General features: G+C 45.0%; 1 protein-coding gene across 1 annotated transcript in view; it reads right to left on the reverse strand.

Annotated features, from left to right (window-relative positions):
• The window catches only part of LOC147124952 (sodium/hydrogen exchanger 2-like), a 414512-nt gene that overhangs the window by 185924 nt on the left and 208018 nt on the right, over positions 1-20570 (reverse strand). The window contains exons 6-7 of the mRNA XM_085995231.1: positions 5433-5522; positions 55-125 (exon numbers count right to left, since the gene is read on the reverse strand). Of these exons, the coding sequence (XP_085851357.1) occupies positions 55-125; positions 5433-5522 (161 nt within the window). The remainder of the gene's footprint in view (positions 1-54; positions 126-5432; positions 5523-20570) is intronic.

Raw genomic sequence — 20570 nt, forward strand, 5'->3', positions numbered from 1 at the left:
ACTTACACACAAGCAGAGTAAATTCACATACACACACACGGAAGATTTGTATACCTGTCTTTCCAGTAATATTGGCCCCAATGTCCACAGATGTCTTCGATCCCAGCCAACAAATGATCCAAGAACTGCAGAAAGTACAGTTTACCAAATCATTCTGTCAATTATTAAATATGAACATTTTGTATTTCATGAGGTTCCTTACATATTAAAGTAGTTCCTTGAAAGAACTAATTCAAAGGCCATAATTGAGCTGAAATGATTGACAAGTCCATTGGGATGCATGAGGTGGCACTGTCCACCCTCATTCCACCCAATTTTGGGTACATCTGCGGCAGACAGGGGGCAAAAGATCAGACGGGAGCCGAAGCACCGGCTTCCTGCTGCTCACTGCCACTTCTAGGATTGACAGCAGCTATTGAATACATCCATCCAAATCCAGGCAGGCGTATTCACAGTGGGCGGTGATGATGGGTTGGTGTCTCCAGTTTTATTACCCATCATTACTGTGGTGGCAATGCTGGGCACAAGGGACATCAGCATGTTCACTGGGCTCCACTGTCGCTATGATAGTTTTTTTGGAGGGGGTGGGTGCGGGAGTTTAAAATTTCAAAGCACCTCCTTTCGAAGTCCAACCGATAGATAATATATATATCAAAATTGAGCCTCCTCTTCAACTGGTCACACTCCGCTACTACAGGCTAATACTGTAAAAAAAAAGTTATGTGTCATAACAATAACTTAATGCATGGTTATTGATTTCTGTACTCCTCTCTGTCATGTGCCCGTGCGTGTTTGTGTGCAAGAGTGTGTGTACGTGGGTGTGTGTGTGTACGAATGTGTGTGTGTGTACATACGCAAGCTTATGTGTGCGCATGTGTGTACGAGTGTGTGTTTGCATGTTTACGCGTGGCTGTGTGAGCATGGAGAGGTAGGGAGAAGAGGTAAAGGTGGAAGATTATGAATTGTTAATGTGTGCTCTATAAAACTTTCATGATTTTGTTATTCCTGCTGTACAAGGAAGTCTTTCCCCAAAGGAGAGCGAGATTAGAGGTGTACTTGACTGATGAGTCAGCCATGTCAGTCTGTTTGCTTCTATAAAAGTGTTAGAGATGAATAACGCAAAATTAATGAACCAGCGGCATTCTTTTCTGCAGATTTGTTACCTTGCATTTAGCAACAATGGTTATAACTAAATGTCATTCATCCTGAAATAAAACAAAATGAGGGAGACGTGAGCAGTAAGGCTCGTACCAGGAATGCTACGTGAGGGGAAAGGCTGCTGCTTTTTGGCAGCCTTGCTCTCTGCTCCCTGCTTCAAACATTTCCCATCACTGCAGAAATCACAGGCACTGAGCTAAAAATAACCATGATCTGGAAATGTAAAGAGGAAATCATGCTGGTGCCTGTGTGCGAGTGGGCTGAGAGCAGGGGGTTCTTGGACGAGGCAGAGATATGTGTGAAGGCATCCTCGATCGTGCTGAGGTGATCACAGTCACAAATGAAAATGAAATGTTCAGCTAAGCACAATCCGGCACTGTCTGCAGGTATAAACAAATCGAGGAGAGCGCTTTGGTGAAATCACTGCATTTGATCCTTTTAACTCCAATTCCCCACTGCAGTTGTACACAGTCTGGGGTTTGAAAACGTGCGGTCGATGTTGACTATTGGGCGACCAACCAGCGGAGGGTGCTAACTGATCGCTCGTACCCGCAGCAAAGTGATAGGTGGAGTTTGAGGCTTCGGCTTCATTACCATTGGGCCAGCAAGCTTGCCAAATTGAGGCCTCGTAATATTGGTCCGCTCCAGCCACCGGGGAGGGGAGGGGGGTCACATCGCAGAGTGGGGGGGAGGGTCCCAGGACGGCAGCGGCCCAGATTATTTTTGTGGGGCCCAGAGGACCGCTACTGCCCCTCCGAGCCCCACAAAACGAATTCCAAACTTACCTTTGCTGGGCCTCTTTGGCTCTGTCGCCCGTGGAACAGGTTGGAGTGTGCCCGGCGCAGGTTCTGACCTAAATCGGGGTCCTAGCACCCCAATTTGCATCTTAAAAGGGACCTACCGCCTGAGACAGGCGGGCACTCTGGGCGCCTAGCGGGAGACCCCTTTTCAAAATGGCGCCAGCCTCTCTGCCGTTACCATCCCATTAAAGCCAGACGAAGGCAGTCAAAATCGACCCCTGTGTGTAGGTTATTGTAAGCCTTACCCCTAATGTTTGTGAGTTTATGAATGAAGTGTGGTGGTCCCATTGGTTGTCCTTTACATTGAGATACATAATTCCCTTTAACTTAACTAACTTATGTATGTATAACTTACCTAACTGTATGTACTTAACTTATTTATTTGTATAACTTACCAGTTGGGGCTGTTGCCCCTTTAACTTACCTGTTGGGCCGTTGCCCCTTTAAGAGGTGACCTAACGCGCTGACGTCACGCATCACGTGACGCATGCGCGCCGGCCGCCGGCCCGACTCGGGTTTCCAAGACGGCCGCTGGCATAGCCCGGCCTACCGCGACTTCGGCCGCATCGGCCAGCAGGCGGGAGCGAAGCGATCCTCCACTCCCGCGGCAAGTACCGGCACAGCCCGGCCTCGCAACCTCGGCCTCAAAGGCCAGCCTTCGTACCGGGGAGATGTACCGATGCAATGGCGCAGGTCACGTGACCGCCTAAGTGCACGCGAACGTGCTGACGTCACGATGCGGTCACGTGACGCCCAAAGCGTGGGAATATAGAGCAGAGCGTAATGAGGTCATGATGCTCCCCACGGGACTGGGAACTCAGTCCTTGTGGAGTCCCCGCTGGGACAAGACCTACAACATGGTGCTCCTGCAGTCAGCCATCTTACCTGCTACCTTACCTGCTGTAATTATCCTGTTCTGGTAAATAAACAACTTATTTATAGTTCGTCGAAGTTAAACTCTTTCATTTAGTGGCGATTTACTCGAACCGCTACATTGGTGACCCCACGACGTGAGTACGGGAGCTCATCAATTCCAACGCTACAATTGGTGAACCCGTAGCCGTGAACGATTTTCATGGTAGCAACGCACGCCTGAACCTCGTCTTCACTCAAGACGACCAACGTACAACCGACGAACAACACGGAACAGCAAACGCTTAACACTGATTCCACCAAAAGCGACCCCGTCTTTGCGAACGTCTTCGCAACGGAAGCGCAGCTTGGAGGTGAGCCCGTTTTTTATGAATAATTTCATAGAAGTAGAGCACGACCAACGGCAACCGTCGTCCACCAGCGCTACAATTGGTGGGTTTGTGAACGTTTTTCACAAACGAAGCATGTTATGGAAGCATCAGCCGTTCTGCTGTTGCTACCACAATCCAGGGAGCCATAGACTCCCTCGTGCTTTTTGAAGGAAGAAGCCCTGTTCGCCGAGAACATCGATGCGGCATAGACCATGGTCTCCGTATTCGATTCTTCTACTGCCACACGGATCGTCTGCCTCTACATCCAAAGTAACAGCAAGTATACATCTCTCCAAGCGCGGGGTACAGCATGTTCGGGCCCATAAGATCGGAGCGCACCCCGCGGGGATACCACGAGGACTCATCCCCGCAAAATACGAGGATGCACTCCTCGCCCACGAGAACCTCTCCCTCGTGAACACTGATGACTCTTTCCCCGCTGACGACGCACCAGCTTTTCAGCTTGCTGGTTGTGTTACTTACTACCCGATTCGGCGTGAACAAAAGTGTGCCGCCCTTCCGGCTGTTTTTTCCTAAATTTACAACTGTTACAAGTGTTGCCGCCCTCCAGGCAGAGTTAACTTCTCCTGAAAGCAACAACAACCTGGACCGTTGCCGCCCTTTCTCCAGTTTTCCCTTTAACAAACGCAAATGTCTATGGAAGCTGCACACATCGAGGACGGGTTCAACGGGCATCCTGCGGCCGCGATCAGCCACGTGAAAGTTGCTAGCCTCACCGATCACAGATCAACGCAGCAACTCTTCACCCTCCGTTCCGTTCATGTCGTAGCATTATGGCATGCACTGTTCCGTGCGTTCCAGCCTCTCGAAGGTTTCGCTCACCAGCCAACGGAGACATCGTCCGCGTCCGCCCAATCTGCCCGTCACTCTGACAAGGCCTGCTGTTTCGCACGTCTCTATGGTCCTTCGCCTGACGGATACGTTTTATTCGCCATGACGCGCGTAAGGATCCGCTTACGAGTAGTATCTTTATACCTCGCCTACTAAGTCGAGACAGCATGACCGCTGTGACCACCAGCTCGTCAGACCATCTCACCCTTGAACTTTCGTTAAAGCGAATTCTGGGGGGGCCTGTGTGGCGGTCCCACTGGTTGTCCTTTACATTGAGATACATAATTCCCTTTAACTTAACCAACTTATGTATGTATAACTTACCTAACTGTATGTACTTAACTTATTTATTTGTATAACTTACCAGTTGGGGCTGTTGCCCCTTTAACTTACCTGTTGGGCAGTTGCCCCTTTAAGAGGCGACCTAACGCGCTGATGTCACGCATCACGTGACGCATGCGCGCCAGCCGCCGGCCCGACTCGGGTTTCCAAGACGGCCGCCGGCATAGCCCGGCCTACCGCGACTTCGGCCGCATCGGCCAGCAGGCAGGAGCGAAGTGATCCTCCACTCCCGCGGCAAGTACCGGCACAGCCCGGCCTCACAACCTCGGCCTCAAAGGCCAGCCTTCGTACCGGGGAGATGTACCGATGCAATGGCGCAGGTCACGTGACCGCCTAAGCGCACGCGAACGTGCTGACGTCACGATGCGGTCACGTGACGCCCAAAGCATGGGAATATAGAGCAGAGCGTAATGAGGTCATGACGCTCCCCACGGGACTGGGAACTCAGTCCTTGTGGAGTCCCCGCTGGGACAAGACCTACAACATGGTGCTCCTGCAGTCAGCCATCTTACCTGCTACCTTACCTGCTGTAATTATCCTGTTCTGGTAAATAAACAACTTATTTATAGTTCATCGAAGTTAAACTCTTTCATTTAGTGGCGATTTACTCGAACCGCTACAGAAGTATCATTCTTCAGAAATATCAGTAACCTGATTATTTGTGAATGAAAACCTGATTATGGCCCTTTACATAAACATAGCATTGAGTGAGATCACATTAGATCTGTTGAGATAACCAAACACAGGTATGCCGTATAATCTGTAATACCTTCTAACCTTGTCTTAGTGGTAATATTATGTGAAGATATTACATGATTTAACACTTTCGTTAAAAAAGCATGCACAGGAACCTACTAATTATATAATACCAAGTTTATGGGCAAACAAGGAAACTCAAATGAAGTATAAGTCGCACTGAGATGTATTAAGCTGCAATGAAATGCATTATATTAGAACCCATATCAGTGGAAAACCATGCCATAATTCCAATATTGCACTAACACATGCAGAGACTGTGACTGATGCCTTCACTTACCCGAATATGAATCTGCTCACTTACAGTTGGAGCTGCTTGGCTTGTTCTTTTAACTTCTAGTAACTCTACGAGTGGTTTAATTGTCATTCCCTGTGACAATGAAAACAAGAGATAAATGTAATCAGCTTATTAAATATCAGCAACATTAACCCATCAGCGTTGTGGCAAAAATGCACTTTCAAAAGGGAATTGGATGTATACTTGAAAAGGAAAAATTTGCTCTGGGGTAAGAGCTGGGGAGTGGGACTACTTGGATAGCTCTTTAAAGAGCCAGTACAGGCACAATGGGCCTAAAGTCCTCCTTCTGTACTGTAAGATTCTAAAGGTACAGATATATTATTATTATGTGTACATATAGGGGTACAAATTTGTCAGTGCCCAGTTTCAGGAGGCTCAGCATTAGGCCTCATTAATATTAATATTGGCCAGGACAATAAGGAGAACCCCGCTGCTTTTCTTCAAATAGTCCCAATTGGATTGTTTACGCCCGCCTGCGAAAGCAGACAAAAGACAGCACCTCTGATAGTGCAGCACCCTCTCAGTACGGCACTGGATTTTGTGCTTCAGTCTCTGGAGTGGGATTTGAATCCATGACCTTCTGACTCAGGCGAGAGTGCTACCAACCGAGCCAGAGCTGACATTTACCACCAACTGAACGTACCATTACTATCAACATTAATACCTCAAATTTCCATTATATTGAGAAAGAAATAGATATTTGGGACAAGAGTTTATACTTTGAGCGCAATCGGTGATCTGGGCGCAAATTGTGCTCAAAATTGCGCTAGTTTTCATAATTGGTTTTTTGCTCAGGTTTCTGCTCAGACTCATTTGCATATCATCAGATCTAAAATATTCCAGCAACTAGCGCAATCGGGCAGATTTTAGAATGTAATTTAAAACTAAATTTCATTAAAAAATATTCCTTGATATATTTAAGAATGGTAACTTGGCACAGTTTTATTAATATAGCTGAAAATGGGTTTATCACAAAAAAGAAGCATTTTTAATCAGAGTGTCTCGTCCACCACCTGCGAGTAACTCAATTTTAAGGGACTGAAAATGGTTTTAAAAAGACTATCGAGAACCACTTACATTGGTGTACAGTAGTCAGTTTCTTAGTAAAGCAAAAAAAATATTTAAAAGCTTTTAAAATATGCCTATTAATAGCCACTATCTAAAAAAATACAGCTTAAATGTAAGAGTCTTATCGATGGTCCACAAACAGGTGCAATTAGTGGAAGCCTGCAATGAGTCCAGTGAGAAAGAAAGATTTTAAGAGAAGGGAGCACCATCTGTGGCTAACTAAGGAAGTAAAGGATGGTATCAAATTGAAAACGAAGGCATACAATGTTGCCAAGATTGTTAGGAGTCCAGAGGATTGGGAATTTTTAAAAACCAGCAAAGGATGACTAAAAAAATAATAAAGAGAGAGATGAATTATGAGAGTAAACTGGCAAGAAATATTAAAACAGATAGTAAGAGCTTCTACAGGTATATAAAAAGGAAGAGAGTAGCTAAAGTAAACGTTGGTCCCTTAGAGGATGAGACTGGGGAATTAATAATGCAGAACGGGGAAATGGCGGAGAATCTGAACAAATATTTTGTATCTTTCTTCACGGTAGATGATACTAACAACATCCCAATAATGGATAATCAAGTACCACAGGGAGGGGTAACTAAAGACAATCACTATCACTAAGGAACTAATACTTGGTAAAATAATGGGACTAAAAGATGACAAGTCCCCTGGACCAGATGGCCTGCATCCCAGGGTCTTAAAAGAAGTAGCTGCAGAGATAGTGGATGCATTGGTTGCAATATACCAAAATTCCCTGGACTCTGGAGAGGTCCCAGCAGATTGGAAAACTGCAAATGTAACACCTCTATTTACGAAAGGAGGGAGACAGAAAGCAGGAAACTATAGACCACTTAGCCTAACATCTGTCGTTGGGAAAATGCTGGAGTCCTTCATTAAGGAAGCAGTAGCAGGGCATTTGGAAAAGCATAATGCAGTCCAGCAGTGTTAACATGGTATTATGAAAGGGAAATCATGTTTAACAAATTTGCTGGAGTTCTTTGAGGAGGTAACGAGCAAGGTGGACAAAGGTGAAGCAGTGGATGTGATGTATTTGGATTTCCAGAAGGCATTCGATAATGTGCCACATAAAAGGTTACTGCATAAGATAAGAGCTCACGGAATTGGGGGTAATATATTAGCATGGATAACTAACAGAAAGTAGAGAGTTGGGATAAATGTGTCATTTTCCGGTTGGCAAACGGTAACTAGTGGGGTGCCACAGAGATCGGTGCTGGGGCCTCAACTATTTACAATCTACATTAATGACTCGGATGAAGGGACTGAGTGTAATGTAGCCAAGTTTGTGGATGATACAAAGATGGGTGGGAAAGCAAGTTGCGCAGAGGACGCAAAGAACCTGCAAAGGGATATAGACAGGCTAAGTGAGTGGGCAAACATTTGGCAGATGAAGTATAACGTGGGAAAGTGCGAGGTTATACACTTTGGCAGGAAAAATAAAAAAGCTAATTATTATTTAAATGGAGAGAGATTACAAAATGCTACAGTTCAAAGGGACCTGGGGGTCCTTGTGCATGAAACACAAAAAGTTAGCATGCAGGTACAGCAAGTAATCAAAAAGGCAAATGGAATGCTGGTCTTTATTTAAAAGGGGTTGGAGTATAAAAGCAGGGAAGCCCTGCTACAACTGTGCAGGGTATTTTTGAGACCACACCTGGAGTACTGCATACAGTTTTGGTCTCCTTATTTAAGGAAGGATATACTTGCATTGGAGGTAGTTCAGAGACGATTCACTAGGTTAATTCCAGAGATGAGGGGGTTGACTTATGAGGAAAGGTTCAGCAGGCTGGGCCTATATTCATTGGAATTTAGAAGAATGAGAGGTGATCTTATTGAAGCATATAAGATACTGAGGGAGCTCGACAAGGTAGACGCAGAGAGGATGTTTCCCCTCGTGGGGAAATGTAGAACTCGGGGGCATAGTTTCAAAGTAAAGGGTCGCCCTTTTAGAACTGAGATGAGGAGGAATTTCTTCTCTCAGAGGGTAGTAAATCTGTGGAATTCTCTTCCCCAGAGAGCTGTGGAGGCTGGGTCATTAAATACAGTGGAGATAGACAGATTTTTTGCAAGATAAGGGAGTGAAGGGTTATGGGGAGTGGGCGGGAAGTGGTTTTGAGACAAGATCAGCAATGAGCTTATTGAATGGTGGAGTAGGCTCAAGGGGCCAAGTGGCCTATTCCTGCTCCTATTTCTTATGTTCTTATGATTAATTCGATCTGGAGGTGTGGCCAGTTTTGTGGGGTTTTGTGTTTTTTGAAACTAGCACAAAAATTTGCGGAAACTCTCTTTGTGCTGGACGTAACTTGCGCTTGAAATTCCTCGATCTTCTAATTTTGGGCAAATTGCATGGGAAAAACCAGTGCGACCTAGTTGAAACGCTAGGCCATTTTTGTTGTTGTTCGGATTCACATACACAACATGATGGAGAAACTTTCTGATGAGAAAGTTTAGGTGTAAGTAATTTGAAATAATAAATATGCTCTGTATAATTAAATGCTGGATGTTTAATGAATGATGTGTTTGAGTCCAGATCTGCACTGTAATTTCACTCATCTAAATCAATATTTAACCAACGTGTGAGGGTGTCAGGGTATGGTATTATTATTCTGCACCTTTAGCATAATACATATTCATCAGAGCTCAGCCTGTTCAACAGAGTATCCGTGCATCTCCAAGTTTATTACGTGCTGTTACTACGCAACAAGTTGTTGAAATTCACAGTGTTCACTGATTTTAATATTTCATATTATCATCACATCCCGAGGTATGTCCTGGGAATTGTGGGCTCCCCTTGGTAATATCACATTCACTCTTCATGTGGCAGTAAGAAAAACTGAGGCACGTGTTATCGGATTCTAATTACTACACAAAATTCAATTAATTAGGAAATCTTTCCTGGGAATTATATGCCGATGATTTTGTGGAAATGATGCAGGAATTCTAGATTTACATTTTTAACTGAAATGCAAAGATCAACACATGTAATTACAGACTGGAGAATGTCCAAATTCATTTTGCATTGGTGGTCTTTTACATAGAACTCATATGGATAGGAGAAGATTTTTGTGTTAAGCTTTTCAAGCCCCTGTTTTCATCTAAAGATTTAACCACAATAACAACTTCCATTTATGTAGTGCCTTTAACGTAGAAAAATATCCCAACACGCTTCACGGAGGCGTAATGAGACAAAAATGGATGGAGAGACGAAAGAGATATTAGGAGGGGTGACCAAAAGCTTGGTCAAAGAGGTGGGTTTTAAGGAGGGTCTTAAAGAAGAGAGAGGTGGAAAGGTGGAGAGGATTAGGGATGGAATTCCAGAGCTTGGGGCCTACGCAGCTGAAAGGAGAGAGCTAGACAAAAGGCCAGAATGAAAGGAGCAGAGTTCGGGAGGGAGGAGGTTGTAGAGTTAGAGAAGGTTGCAGAGATAGGGAGGAGCAAGGCCATGAACGGATTGGAACACAAAGATGAGAATTTTAAATTAGAGCAATTTGGGGGATCGGGAGCCAATGTCGGTCAGTAAGAACAAGGGTAATGGCTGAGCGAGACTTGATGCGGGATAGTATATGGGCAGCAGAATTTTGGATGAGCTGCTTATGGAGGAGGGTGAAGGATGGGAGGTCAACTAGGAGAGCATTAGAATAGTCAAGTCTAGTGGTAAGAAAGGTATGGATGAGCGTTTCAGCAGCAGATGGGCTGAGGTGGGAAATGTTATGTGTAGTGTATGTACCTTGAAGAAGGAACTATATTCTGCAGCCCTCTGATTCATCGAATTCGAAGATTTGCAGGAGAGGCTGTCGAGAGCTGGGCTTGGTTCTACAGTCTATGGTGTTCCAGCTAATCGGGCTGGTGGCAGGTAGTAAACTGATCCTTCCTGGGCTGCGGCGGGCTAGAGCTCGATCGGGTGGCTTTTCAACGGGGCCGAGCAGCGTTGTCGGGAAAGAGGAGAGAGAGAGAGAGGGTGGAGCACACAGGGCGCGGCCGGTGCTACGAAGCCGGGCAGCGTACAGACCCGAGAAGAGGGAGGAAAGTGTCCCGTAGGGTCTGCTCTGACGACGGGAACAGTAATTAAAATAAAAGAAATTAGAAGCGCAGAAAGCCGCGAGGAGCTGCAGTTTGCCACGGGGACCGCGGAGAGTGGCGTTGGCAGCAGCGTGGGGGGGAAGTGCGCGAAGACCATAGAGCATCACCATCAAGGCATAAAAACGCCAGCAACAGCGCTGGCAGCAGCGGAAAAGACAGAAAGCGCGGGAGACGCCATCTTAATCCAGCGGGGAAGAAGGCAAAGCACGGGAGGCGCCATTTTGTTCAATCGGGGAAGAAGGCAAAGCACGGGAGGCGCCATCTTAGATCTCCAAGATGCCGAAGACTGGCAATATCACTGCCTTCGATAATGCAATAGAAGACTGGACCACGTATGTGGAAAGAGTCGAAGTATATTGCAAGGCAAATGAAGTAGCTAATGAGAAAAAGGCATCGGTACTACTAAACTTAATGGGCGCAAGAACGTACGGCCTATTGCGGAACCTGATCATTCCAGTCAAACCGATGGAGAAGAGTTTTAACGAAATTGTTGATATCCTACAGGAACACCTAAATCGTACACCGCTGCTGATAGCAGAAAGATTTAAATTCCACAAGAGAAATCAGCATAAAGATGAGAGCAATGCTGATTACCTTACGGAACTACGCAAGCTATCAAAGCACTGCCAGTTCGGAGCAGGACTGACAGATACCCTACGGGACAAATTTGTCTGTGGACTCCTGAGTGAAGGAACCCAGAAGAGGTTACTCTCAGAGAAAGAGCTGACGCTAGATAAGGCTTTCAGCGTGGCAATATTGTAAGAAGCAGCAGCAAGGGGAGCTGCGGAAATACAGAAAAAGCCACAGGAATATGGCACCCATGAAATGACACGGGGATTTGAAAAATGTTATCGCTGCGGCAGAACAACACATGACCAGAAGGACTGCTGGTCCAAGGACAAAACATGCAGGCAATGCGGAAAGATGGGACACATTGCACGAGTTTGCAGGTCCGGGAAGAAGACTAACGACAACAAAAAGACTACTAAGGAAAAGTACAGGAAAGTACAAAAGATGACGGACAGTAGTTCCGAAGACCAGAAGAGCGATAGTGAATCCGGGAACAAGAGACTAAGCTGTCTCAAACTACACAACGTAATCACAAAAGATTATAGAGTCCTGGCGAATCATATAACTAGGGCTGTAGAGAGGGCTTTAAACTAATTAGTGGGGGGGAGGTTTCTAGAGAGCAAATAATAGAAATGACAACAGAGAAGGTCATAGACTTAGGTAGCAGTGGGGGAATTAAAAAACAGAATGTGTCAGGAAGGGACAGAAGGTATGGAGTAAAAAGTAAAGTACTAAAAAGGGAAAAAACAGGAACTAAGTGTTACAAAACATATTTGAAAGTTCTTTATCTGAATGCACGTAGCATTCGTAACAAAATGAATGAGTTAACGGCACAAATAATGACATATGGGTATGATCTTGTGGCCATTACAGAAACATGGCTGCAGGGTGACCATGACTGGGAATTAAACATACCAGGTTATTTAACAATCAGGAAGGACAGGCAGGAAGGGAGAGGAGGTGGGGTGGCTATGTTAATAAAGGAAGGAATCACTATAATACAGAGAAATGATATTGGGTCAAAGGAGCAGGATAGTGAAACAGTTTGGGTGGAGGTGAGGAATAATAAGGGGAAAAAAACACTAGTGGGTGTAGTCTATAGGCCTCCGAACAGTTGCAACTCTGTTGGACGGAGTATTAATCAGGAAATAGTTGAGGCTTGTAATAAGGGAACAGCTATAATTATGGGGGATTTTAATTATCATATTAACTGGACAAATCAAATTGGGCAGAGCAGCCTTGAGGAAGAGTTCATTGAGTGTATTAGGGATGGGTTTCTTGAGCAGTATGTAACTGAACCGACCAGGGGGCAAGCAACCTTAGATTTGGTCCTGTGTAATGAGACAGGATTAATTAAAAATGTCCTAGTAAAGGATCCCCTTGGAATGAGTGACCATAACATGGTTGAGTTCCATATTCAATTAGAGGGTGAGAAGGTTGGATCTCAAACAAGCGTGCTGAGCTTGAATAAAGGAGACTATGAAGGTATGAGAGCGGAATTAATTAGAGTGGACTGGGAAAATAGATTAAAGGGTAAGACGGTACATGACCAGTGGTGTACATTTAAGGAGTTATTTTACAACTTCCAAAAAAAATATATTCCACTGAGGAAAAAAGGGTGTAAAAGAAAAGATAGCCATCCGTGGCTAAGTAAAGTAATTAAGGATAGTATCCGACTAAAAACAAGGGCACATAAGGTAGCTAAATCTAGTGGGAGGATGGAAGATTGGGAAGTCTTTAAAAGACAGCAAAAAATAACAAAAAGATTGATTAAGAAAGGGAAGATAGATTATGAAAGTAAATTAGCAAAAAATATAAAAACAGACAGTAAAAGTTTCTATAGTTATATAAAAAGAAAAAGGGTGGCTAAAGTAAATGTTGGTCCCTTAGAGGATGAGACCGGGAAATTAATGGTGGGAAACATGGAGATGGCAAAAACACTGAACAATTATTTTGTATCAGTCTTTACAGTAGAGGACACTAAGAATATCCCAACACTGGACAAACAGGGGGCTCTAGGGGGGGAGGAACTAAATACGATTAAAATCACTAAGGAAGTGGTACTTGGTAAAATAATGGGACTCAAGGCGGATAAATCCCCTGGACCTGATGGCTTGCATCCCAGGGTCTTGAGGGAAGTAGCGGTAGGGATTGTGGATGCATTGGTAATAATTTTCCAAAACTCACTGGACTCAGCAAAGGTCCCGGCAGATTGGAAAACTGCTAATGTAACACCCTTATTTAAAAAGGGTAGTAGGCAGAAGGCTGGAAACTATAGACCTGTTAGCCTAACATCTGTGGTTGGTAAAATGTTAGAGTCCATTATTAAGGAGACAGTAACGGGACATTTGGATAAACATAATTTAATAGGGCAAACTCAGCATGGTTTCATGAAGGGGAAGTCATGTTTAACAAATTTGCTTGAGTTTTTTGAGGAAGTAACATACAGGGTGGATAAAGGGGAACCAGTGGACGTAGTGTATTTAGACTTCCAAAAGGCATTTGACAAGGTGCCACACAAAAGATTATTGCTCAAGATAAAAAATCACGGGATTGGGGGTAATATTCTGGCGTGGGTGGAGGATTGGCTCTCTAACAGAAAGCAGAGAGTTGGGATAAATGGTTCGTTCTCAGATTGGCAACCAGTAACTAGTGGTGTTCCGCAGGGGTCAGTGCTGGGTCCCCAACTCTTTACAATCTATATTAACGATTTGGAGGAGGGGACCGAGTGTAACATATCAAAGTTTGCAGATGATACAAAGATGGGAGGGAAAGTAGTGAGTGAGGAGGACATAAAAAACCTGCAAAGGGACATAGACAGGCTAAGTAAGTGGGCAGAGATTTGGCAGATGGAATACAATACTGGAAAGTGTGAGGTTATGCACTTTGGCAGGAAAAATCATAGAGCAAGTTATTATCTTAATGGCAAGAAACTGGAAAGTACTGTAGTACAAAGGGATCTGGGGGTCCTGGTGCACGAAACTCAAAAAGTTAGTATGCAGGTGCAGCAAGTGATTAAGAAGGCCAATGGAATGTTGGCTTTTATTGCTAGGGGGTTGGAATATAAAAACAGGGAGGTATTGCTGCAGTTGTACAAGGTATTGGTGAGGCCGCACCTGGAATACTGCATACAGTTTTGGTGTCCATACTTAAGAAAAGACATACTTGCTCTCGAGTCAGTACAAAGAAGGTTCACTCGGTTAATCCCGGGGATGAGGGGGTGGTCATATGAGGAGAGGTTGAGTAGATTGGGACTCTACTCATTGGAGTTCAGAAGAATGAGAGGTGATCTTATTGAAACATATAAGATTGTGAAGGGGCTTGATCGGGTGGATGCGGTGAGGATGTTCCCAATGATGGGTGAAACTAGAACTAGGGGGCATAATCTTAAAATAAGGGGCTGCTCATTCAAAACTGAGATGAGGAGAAACTTCTTCACTCAGAGGGTGGTAGGTTTGTGGAATTTGCTGCCCCAGAAAGCTGTGGAAGCTACATCATTAAATAAATTTAAAACAGAAATAGATAGTTTCCTAGAAGTAAAGGGAATAAAGGGTTACGGGGAGCGGGCAGGAAATTGGACATGAGTCTGGGTTCGGAATGGTCATGGCCCTGTGGATAGTGGAGCGGGCCCAGGGGCCGTGTAGCCTTGTTCTGCTCCTACTGTGTTCTAATTCTGTTAGATTTCAGGAGATGGTTTTATTCCTGTTCCTGGCTGGGGTGGAGATCGCCTTTGCAGAAGGTAAGTACTGTAGAAAATATAGGGACAGAGTGATCTCCTGGAAGAATTTCGATCGCCTAGATGGGTCGGAGAGGAATTTCCCAGATTTTTTTCTCCCAAATTGGCCATTGGGTCTTTATCTGGTTTTTCGCCTCTCCCGGGAGATCACATGGGTTCGGGTGGATGCAGAGTGATAGAAGATTTGAGGTTAGGATCAGATCAGCCATGATCTTATTGAATGGTGGAGCAGGCTCGAGGGGCCGATTGGCCTACTCCTGCTCCTATTTCTTATGTTCTTATGTTCTTATGTAAGAGGATCACCGAACCATTTGGGTCAACCTCACGATAGCAGGGTCCCAAGTCAAAATGGAATTGGATACAGGATCAGCCCTGACCGTCATGAATCGACGAGACTACGAGCGGCTATTCTCACACATACCCCTGAAAGACACATCCATTGTCTTGAAGACATATACGGGGCAGAAAGTATACCCCAGAGGGAAAATAAGGGTGCCTGTTGAATACAACGGCAAGGAAATACAGAAATTGTATCTGTACATACTGCAAGATGGTGGACCACCGTTATTGGGACGTGAATGGATCAGAAAGATAAGTTTAGACTGGCACTCCATTCAGGCACTGACTGTGGCTGGTAAAAAGGATGACGACGTCACACCTGGACGATTGTCAAAAATCTTGGCTAACGCTAAAGAGGTATTTCAACAAGAACTGGGAACTCTTAAAGGCGTAACCGCCTTGATAAAAATAGAAGAGAATGCAATTTCCAAGTTTTTCAAAGCAAGACCGGTACCGTATGCAATTCGCCCAGCCGTCGAGGCAGAGCTGGAGAATCTGGAGAATGCAGGCGTGTTAACTAAGGTAGACTGGGGCGAGTGGGCGACACCCATCGTTCCTGTCATGAAGAAAACTTTAAGCAATAAGTCTGAGGAGCCAAGGAAGGTTCGCATCTGTGGGATCTTCAAGGTGACTGTGAACCCAGTCCTTCACACAGTACAGTATCCTCTTCCGAGGATAGAAGATATTTTCGCCTCACTATCTGGAGGGAAATGTTTTACAAAAATTGACCTACGCAAGCATATTTGCAGATGGAGGTTGAAGAATCCTCTGGGAAATATCTCATGATAAACACTCACAAAGGTCTTTACCAGTATAATCGACTGGTATTTGGAGTTGCATCAGCTCCGGCTATATGGCAAAGAGCGATGGAACAAGTACTGCAAGGGATTCCGGGGACTCAGTGTTACTTGGACGACATCCTAGTGACAGGTGAAAATGACAGTGAACACCTTGCCAACCTAGAGCAGGTGCTCACTAGACTAAGAGAACATGGGCTACGAGCCAATCGCCCCAAGTGCGAGTTTTTTAAGAAACAAATATCGTATTGTGGCCGCGTGATTGATGAAGAGGGGTTACATAAGTCCCCTGACAAAATTGAAGTGGTAGTTAAGGCTCCAGCGCCTGAAAATGTGTCGCAACTGAGGTCATTCCTCGGATTGGTGAATTACTACCATAAGTTTTTGCCGAATTTGTCCACAATTCTGCACCCACTGAATGCCCTGCTACAAACTGGAGTAGCATGGAAATGGAGCGATGAATGTAAGCGGGCCTTTCAGAAGTATAAAGGCCTGATCACTTCAAGAGAAGTATTGGCTCACTACAACCCATCACTACCGAAAAGACTGGCGTGCGATGCGTCTCCCTACGGCGTTGGAGCGGTACTGTCACATAAATCCCTTGATGGTTCAGAGAGGCCGATAGCTTTTTCGTCACGCTCGTTAACTGCAGCCGAGCGTAACTACGCCCAGATTGACAGAGAGGCCCTCAGCCTGGTGTGGGGGGTGAAGAAGTTCAATCAGTACCTGCACGGACAGAAATTTACTCTACTAACTGATCATCAACCTCTTGTCTCCATTTTCAACCCGAAGAAGGGTGTCCCGATAATGACAGCACAACGGCCACAGAGGTGGTCCCTTTTCCTAGGGGCACACCAATATGACATCGAGTACAAAGGAACTAAACAGCATGGGAATGCTGATGGATTTTCGCGCCTACCGTTGCCGACGGTGGAAGAAGCACCTGCAGTGGATCCTGTGGAGATATTCCACTCGACCATAGTCGAATGTCTACCTGTGACGAATGCATACACAGAAAAGGAAACACGAAATGACCCGACACTCTCCAGGGTCTATGATTTAACGGTGAAGGGATGGCCAGCACATGGCGAACCACTGTTGCCAGCATTCTCGCCGAGAAGAGAACAGCTGTCAGTGTGCCGAGGAACCTTGATGTGTGGATCCAGAGTAGTAATTCTACCCAAATTGAAGGATAGAGTGCTCAATGAGCTTCATGAGGGTCATCTGGGAGGGGTAAAAATGAAGAACTTAGCCAGAGCGTTTGTGTGGTGGCCGGGAATCGATAGAGAAATGGAAGAGATGACCAAGAGCTGTACAGGATGCCAGAAGGTCCAAAATGCCCCACCACAAGCCCCTCTACATCCATGGGAGTGGCCCTCATCTCCATGGCAAAGGGTACACATTGATTTTGCTGGTCCATTTATGGACTCGATGTTTTTAATTGCGGTGGATGCACATTCAAAGTGGCCAGAGGTAATAAAAATGTCCTCAACCACCACAGAAAAACCTATCACAGTCTTACGAAACATATTCGCCAGAAATGGGCTGCCTGAACAGATTTGCTCCGACAATGGACCACAGTTTGTGTCTGAAGAGTTCCGGAGGTTCTTAAAGAACAATGGTGTTAAGCATTACACATCCGCCCCATATCATCCAGCCACCAATGGATTGGCTGAGAGGTTCGTTCAAACATTCAAGAAGGCTATCAAGGCAATGTGTAATGAAGACATACCCCTACAACACAAGGTGGATAACTTCTTGTTTGCCTACCGGAATGTGACATATGCGGTTACCAACCAAACTCCAGCCATGATGTTCTTCAATTGAAGACTAAGATGCCGCTTGGATTTGGTTAAGCCAAACATCAGAAGAGATGTGGAGAACAGGCAGTTTCAGAATATGAATGAAAGGCCAACCAGGAGTTTCAAGATAGGTCAACCAGTTTTGGCCCGGGACTACCACACAGAGAAATGGCAGCCAGGAACGATCTGCACACGGCAAGGACCTCTAATGTATACCGTGGACGTTGGAGAGAGCATTGTAAGACGCCATGCTGACCAGATTCTAGAGTCACTGGAAAACATCAAATCTACACCACGATCCTATACTCCTGGTGATGAAACCAATTGCATCTACCTCATAATCGGTGATATTGGAAGCAGACGAACCAAACAACGACGTTGATCCCGAATCAACTTTGCCAGAAGAACCTGGTACCCCAAAGAGGCGTTATCCGGACAGAATCAGGAAGCCTCCTCAAAGACTGAATTTATAATTGATTAACTTCAGCTAATGTATATAGCAAATGTAATTGTAAATATGTTATTTAATTATTAATCAAATGTTATGTACTGTTTAGCTAAAAGGGGAGGGATTGTAATGTATGTACCTTGAAGAAGGAACTATATTCTGCAGCCCCTGTATACTGCAGTGCCAGTAGTGGCCACCCTTGTATATAAGCCTGTGAAGTAACTTTGTATAGTAGTTCCAGTTTTGTCTCCATTCAGTAAACACCTGTTATAACCAACTTCTGCAGTCTGTGTCTCAATTACACACGGACGTTACATTACGGAGGTGCAGTTGGCAGTCTAATGGAGAGGTTATGGGGTCAGAAGCTCACATCAGGGTCAAATAGGATGCTGAGATTGGCAACTGTCTGGTTCAGCCTGAGACGGTGGCTGGGGAGGGGGATGGAATTGGGGGCAAGGGTACAAAGTTTGTGGTGAGGGCCGAAGGCAATGGCTTTGGTCTTAATATTTAACTGAAGGAAATTGTGGCTCCTTGTTGGACATCCTGAAGAGATGTATGTTGGACATCTTGGGGACTTAAGGGTTATCAGTTGAACTTCTTTGTGTCCTGAAGCAACAGGCTTTCCAATATAAACAGGATGACTATGGAGTGTTGTGAGGAGAAAGTATGGGTTGTCTCCTGATATTCATTGTCTGTATCATGATGTGTAATATTGCCCAAGTCAAACTTAGACAAGATGAGCAAATGGATTAAGATGGCTATGTGATGCTGCTAAAATTACAACCTTAAATATGTTTCTATTAAGGCTAATCTATGTTTCTATTAAGGCTAAGGGGATCAAGGGATATGTGAAGAAAGCAGGGACAGGGTACTGAGTTTGGATGATCAGCCATGATCGCATTGAATGGCGGAGCAGACTCGAGGGGCCGAATGGCCTACTCCTGCTCCTATCTTCTATGTTTCTATGTTTCTATAAGCCCCTGAGGGGTTACACGGGACTTTTGCTGATTAAAATTGAGAAGTATTAAAGGTAACAATTTTCTTGGCTTCCTTCTGTAGTTTAAAACCCTAACATTTAAATGATTGACAGTGTAAATGATTTGAGGTAATGCTGATGTTGAAAAGGGGGACATCTACCTTTGGAAATCATGAATGGTGGGTGACAGTTAAAATATAGTTCAGCACCTATGGACTAGAATTATACTGTACTAGCTGGGGGGAGCCCGGCGTTGCCAGGGCTGTTTTGGGCCAGGCGGTTTAAATCGAATCCCAGGCTTTCGGGCCTCTCTGTGTCCCTCTGTGAATCTGCTGCTGGGCAACATTTTAAATCGAGTCCCAGGCTTTCGGGCCCTGCCTCTCTGTCCCTCTGTGGTGAATCTGCTGCCGGGGCAACATTTTAAATCGAGTCCCAGGCTTCAGGCCCTGTCTCTGTGTCCCTCTGTGAATCTGCTGCCGGGCAACATTTGTACCTTTTAATACCTTCAAAGATGAAAGTGAAAGTACTTATAAAACGTTTTTGGTAAAGGTGATGTTATTTTTAAAAGAGATACTAACTTTTTCGAAGCTGGATTAGCAGATTTTGAGCTGGAAGTAAATGGGGTTTTTAGCTTGAGGCAATGACTGCCAGATCCCTGAGATGAAAACGATTAGTCCCCGCCCACACACACACACCGATTGGTCAACCATCAGGGGACTGAACTGTAGGATTGGTCAATCGTTACGGCACAGGATTGGTCGAACCTTGACGTCAGTCACTCAATGCTAATTAGCAGATAATGAGTTTAATTTTGAAGGTTTTTTGCATAACGCAACGAACAATTTTCGTCTGAGTGAAAAGTAAATACGCTTACGACCGTTCCGGAACCGTAAGCTTTCTTTGGAGGTAACGCGCGTGTAGGTACGCCGTATAACTTTCAAGTGTATAGCTGGACAGACGAAACGTCCGGAACCGCTTTATATATATTATATATATAATATAATATATATATATATATAGATAGATAGATAGATAGATAGATAGATAGATAGACTACCTGAAGTGCCCGGCGGTGCCGAGGGTCTTTTGAGGGCATGTTGTTGTTGGAAGAGAGAGAGAGAGCGACTGGGGGGAAGAGAGAGAGCGACTGGGGGGAAGAGAGAGAGCGACTGGGGGGAAGAGAGAGAGAGCGACTGGGGGGAAGAGAGAGAGCGACTGGGGGGAAGAGAGAGAGCAACTGGGGGAGGAAGCGAGAAAGCGAACTGGGGGGAAGAGAGAGAGCGACTGGGGG

The sequence above is a fragment of the Somniosus microcephalus genome, chromosome 1 (genome assembly GCF_052327205.1).
Source record: "Somniosus microcephalus isolate GS21.2 chromosome 1, FLI_Smic_1.0, whole genome shotgun sequence".
NCBI lineage: Eukaryota > Metazoa > Chordata > Chondrichthyes > Squaliformes > Somniosidae > Somniosus > Somniosus microcephalus.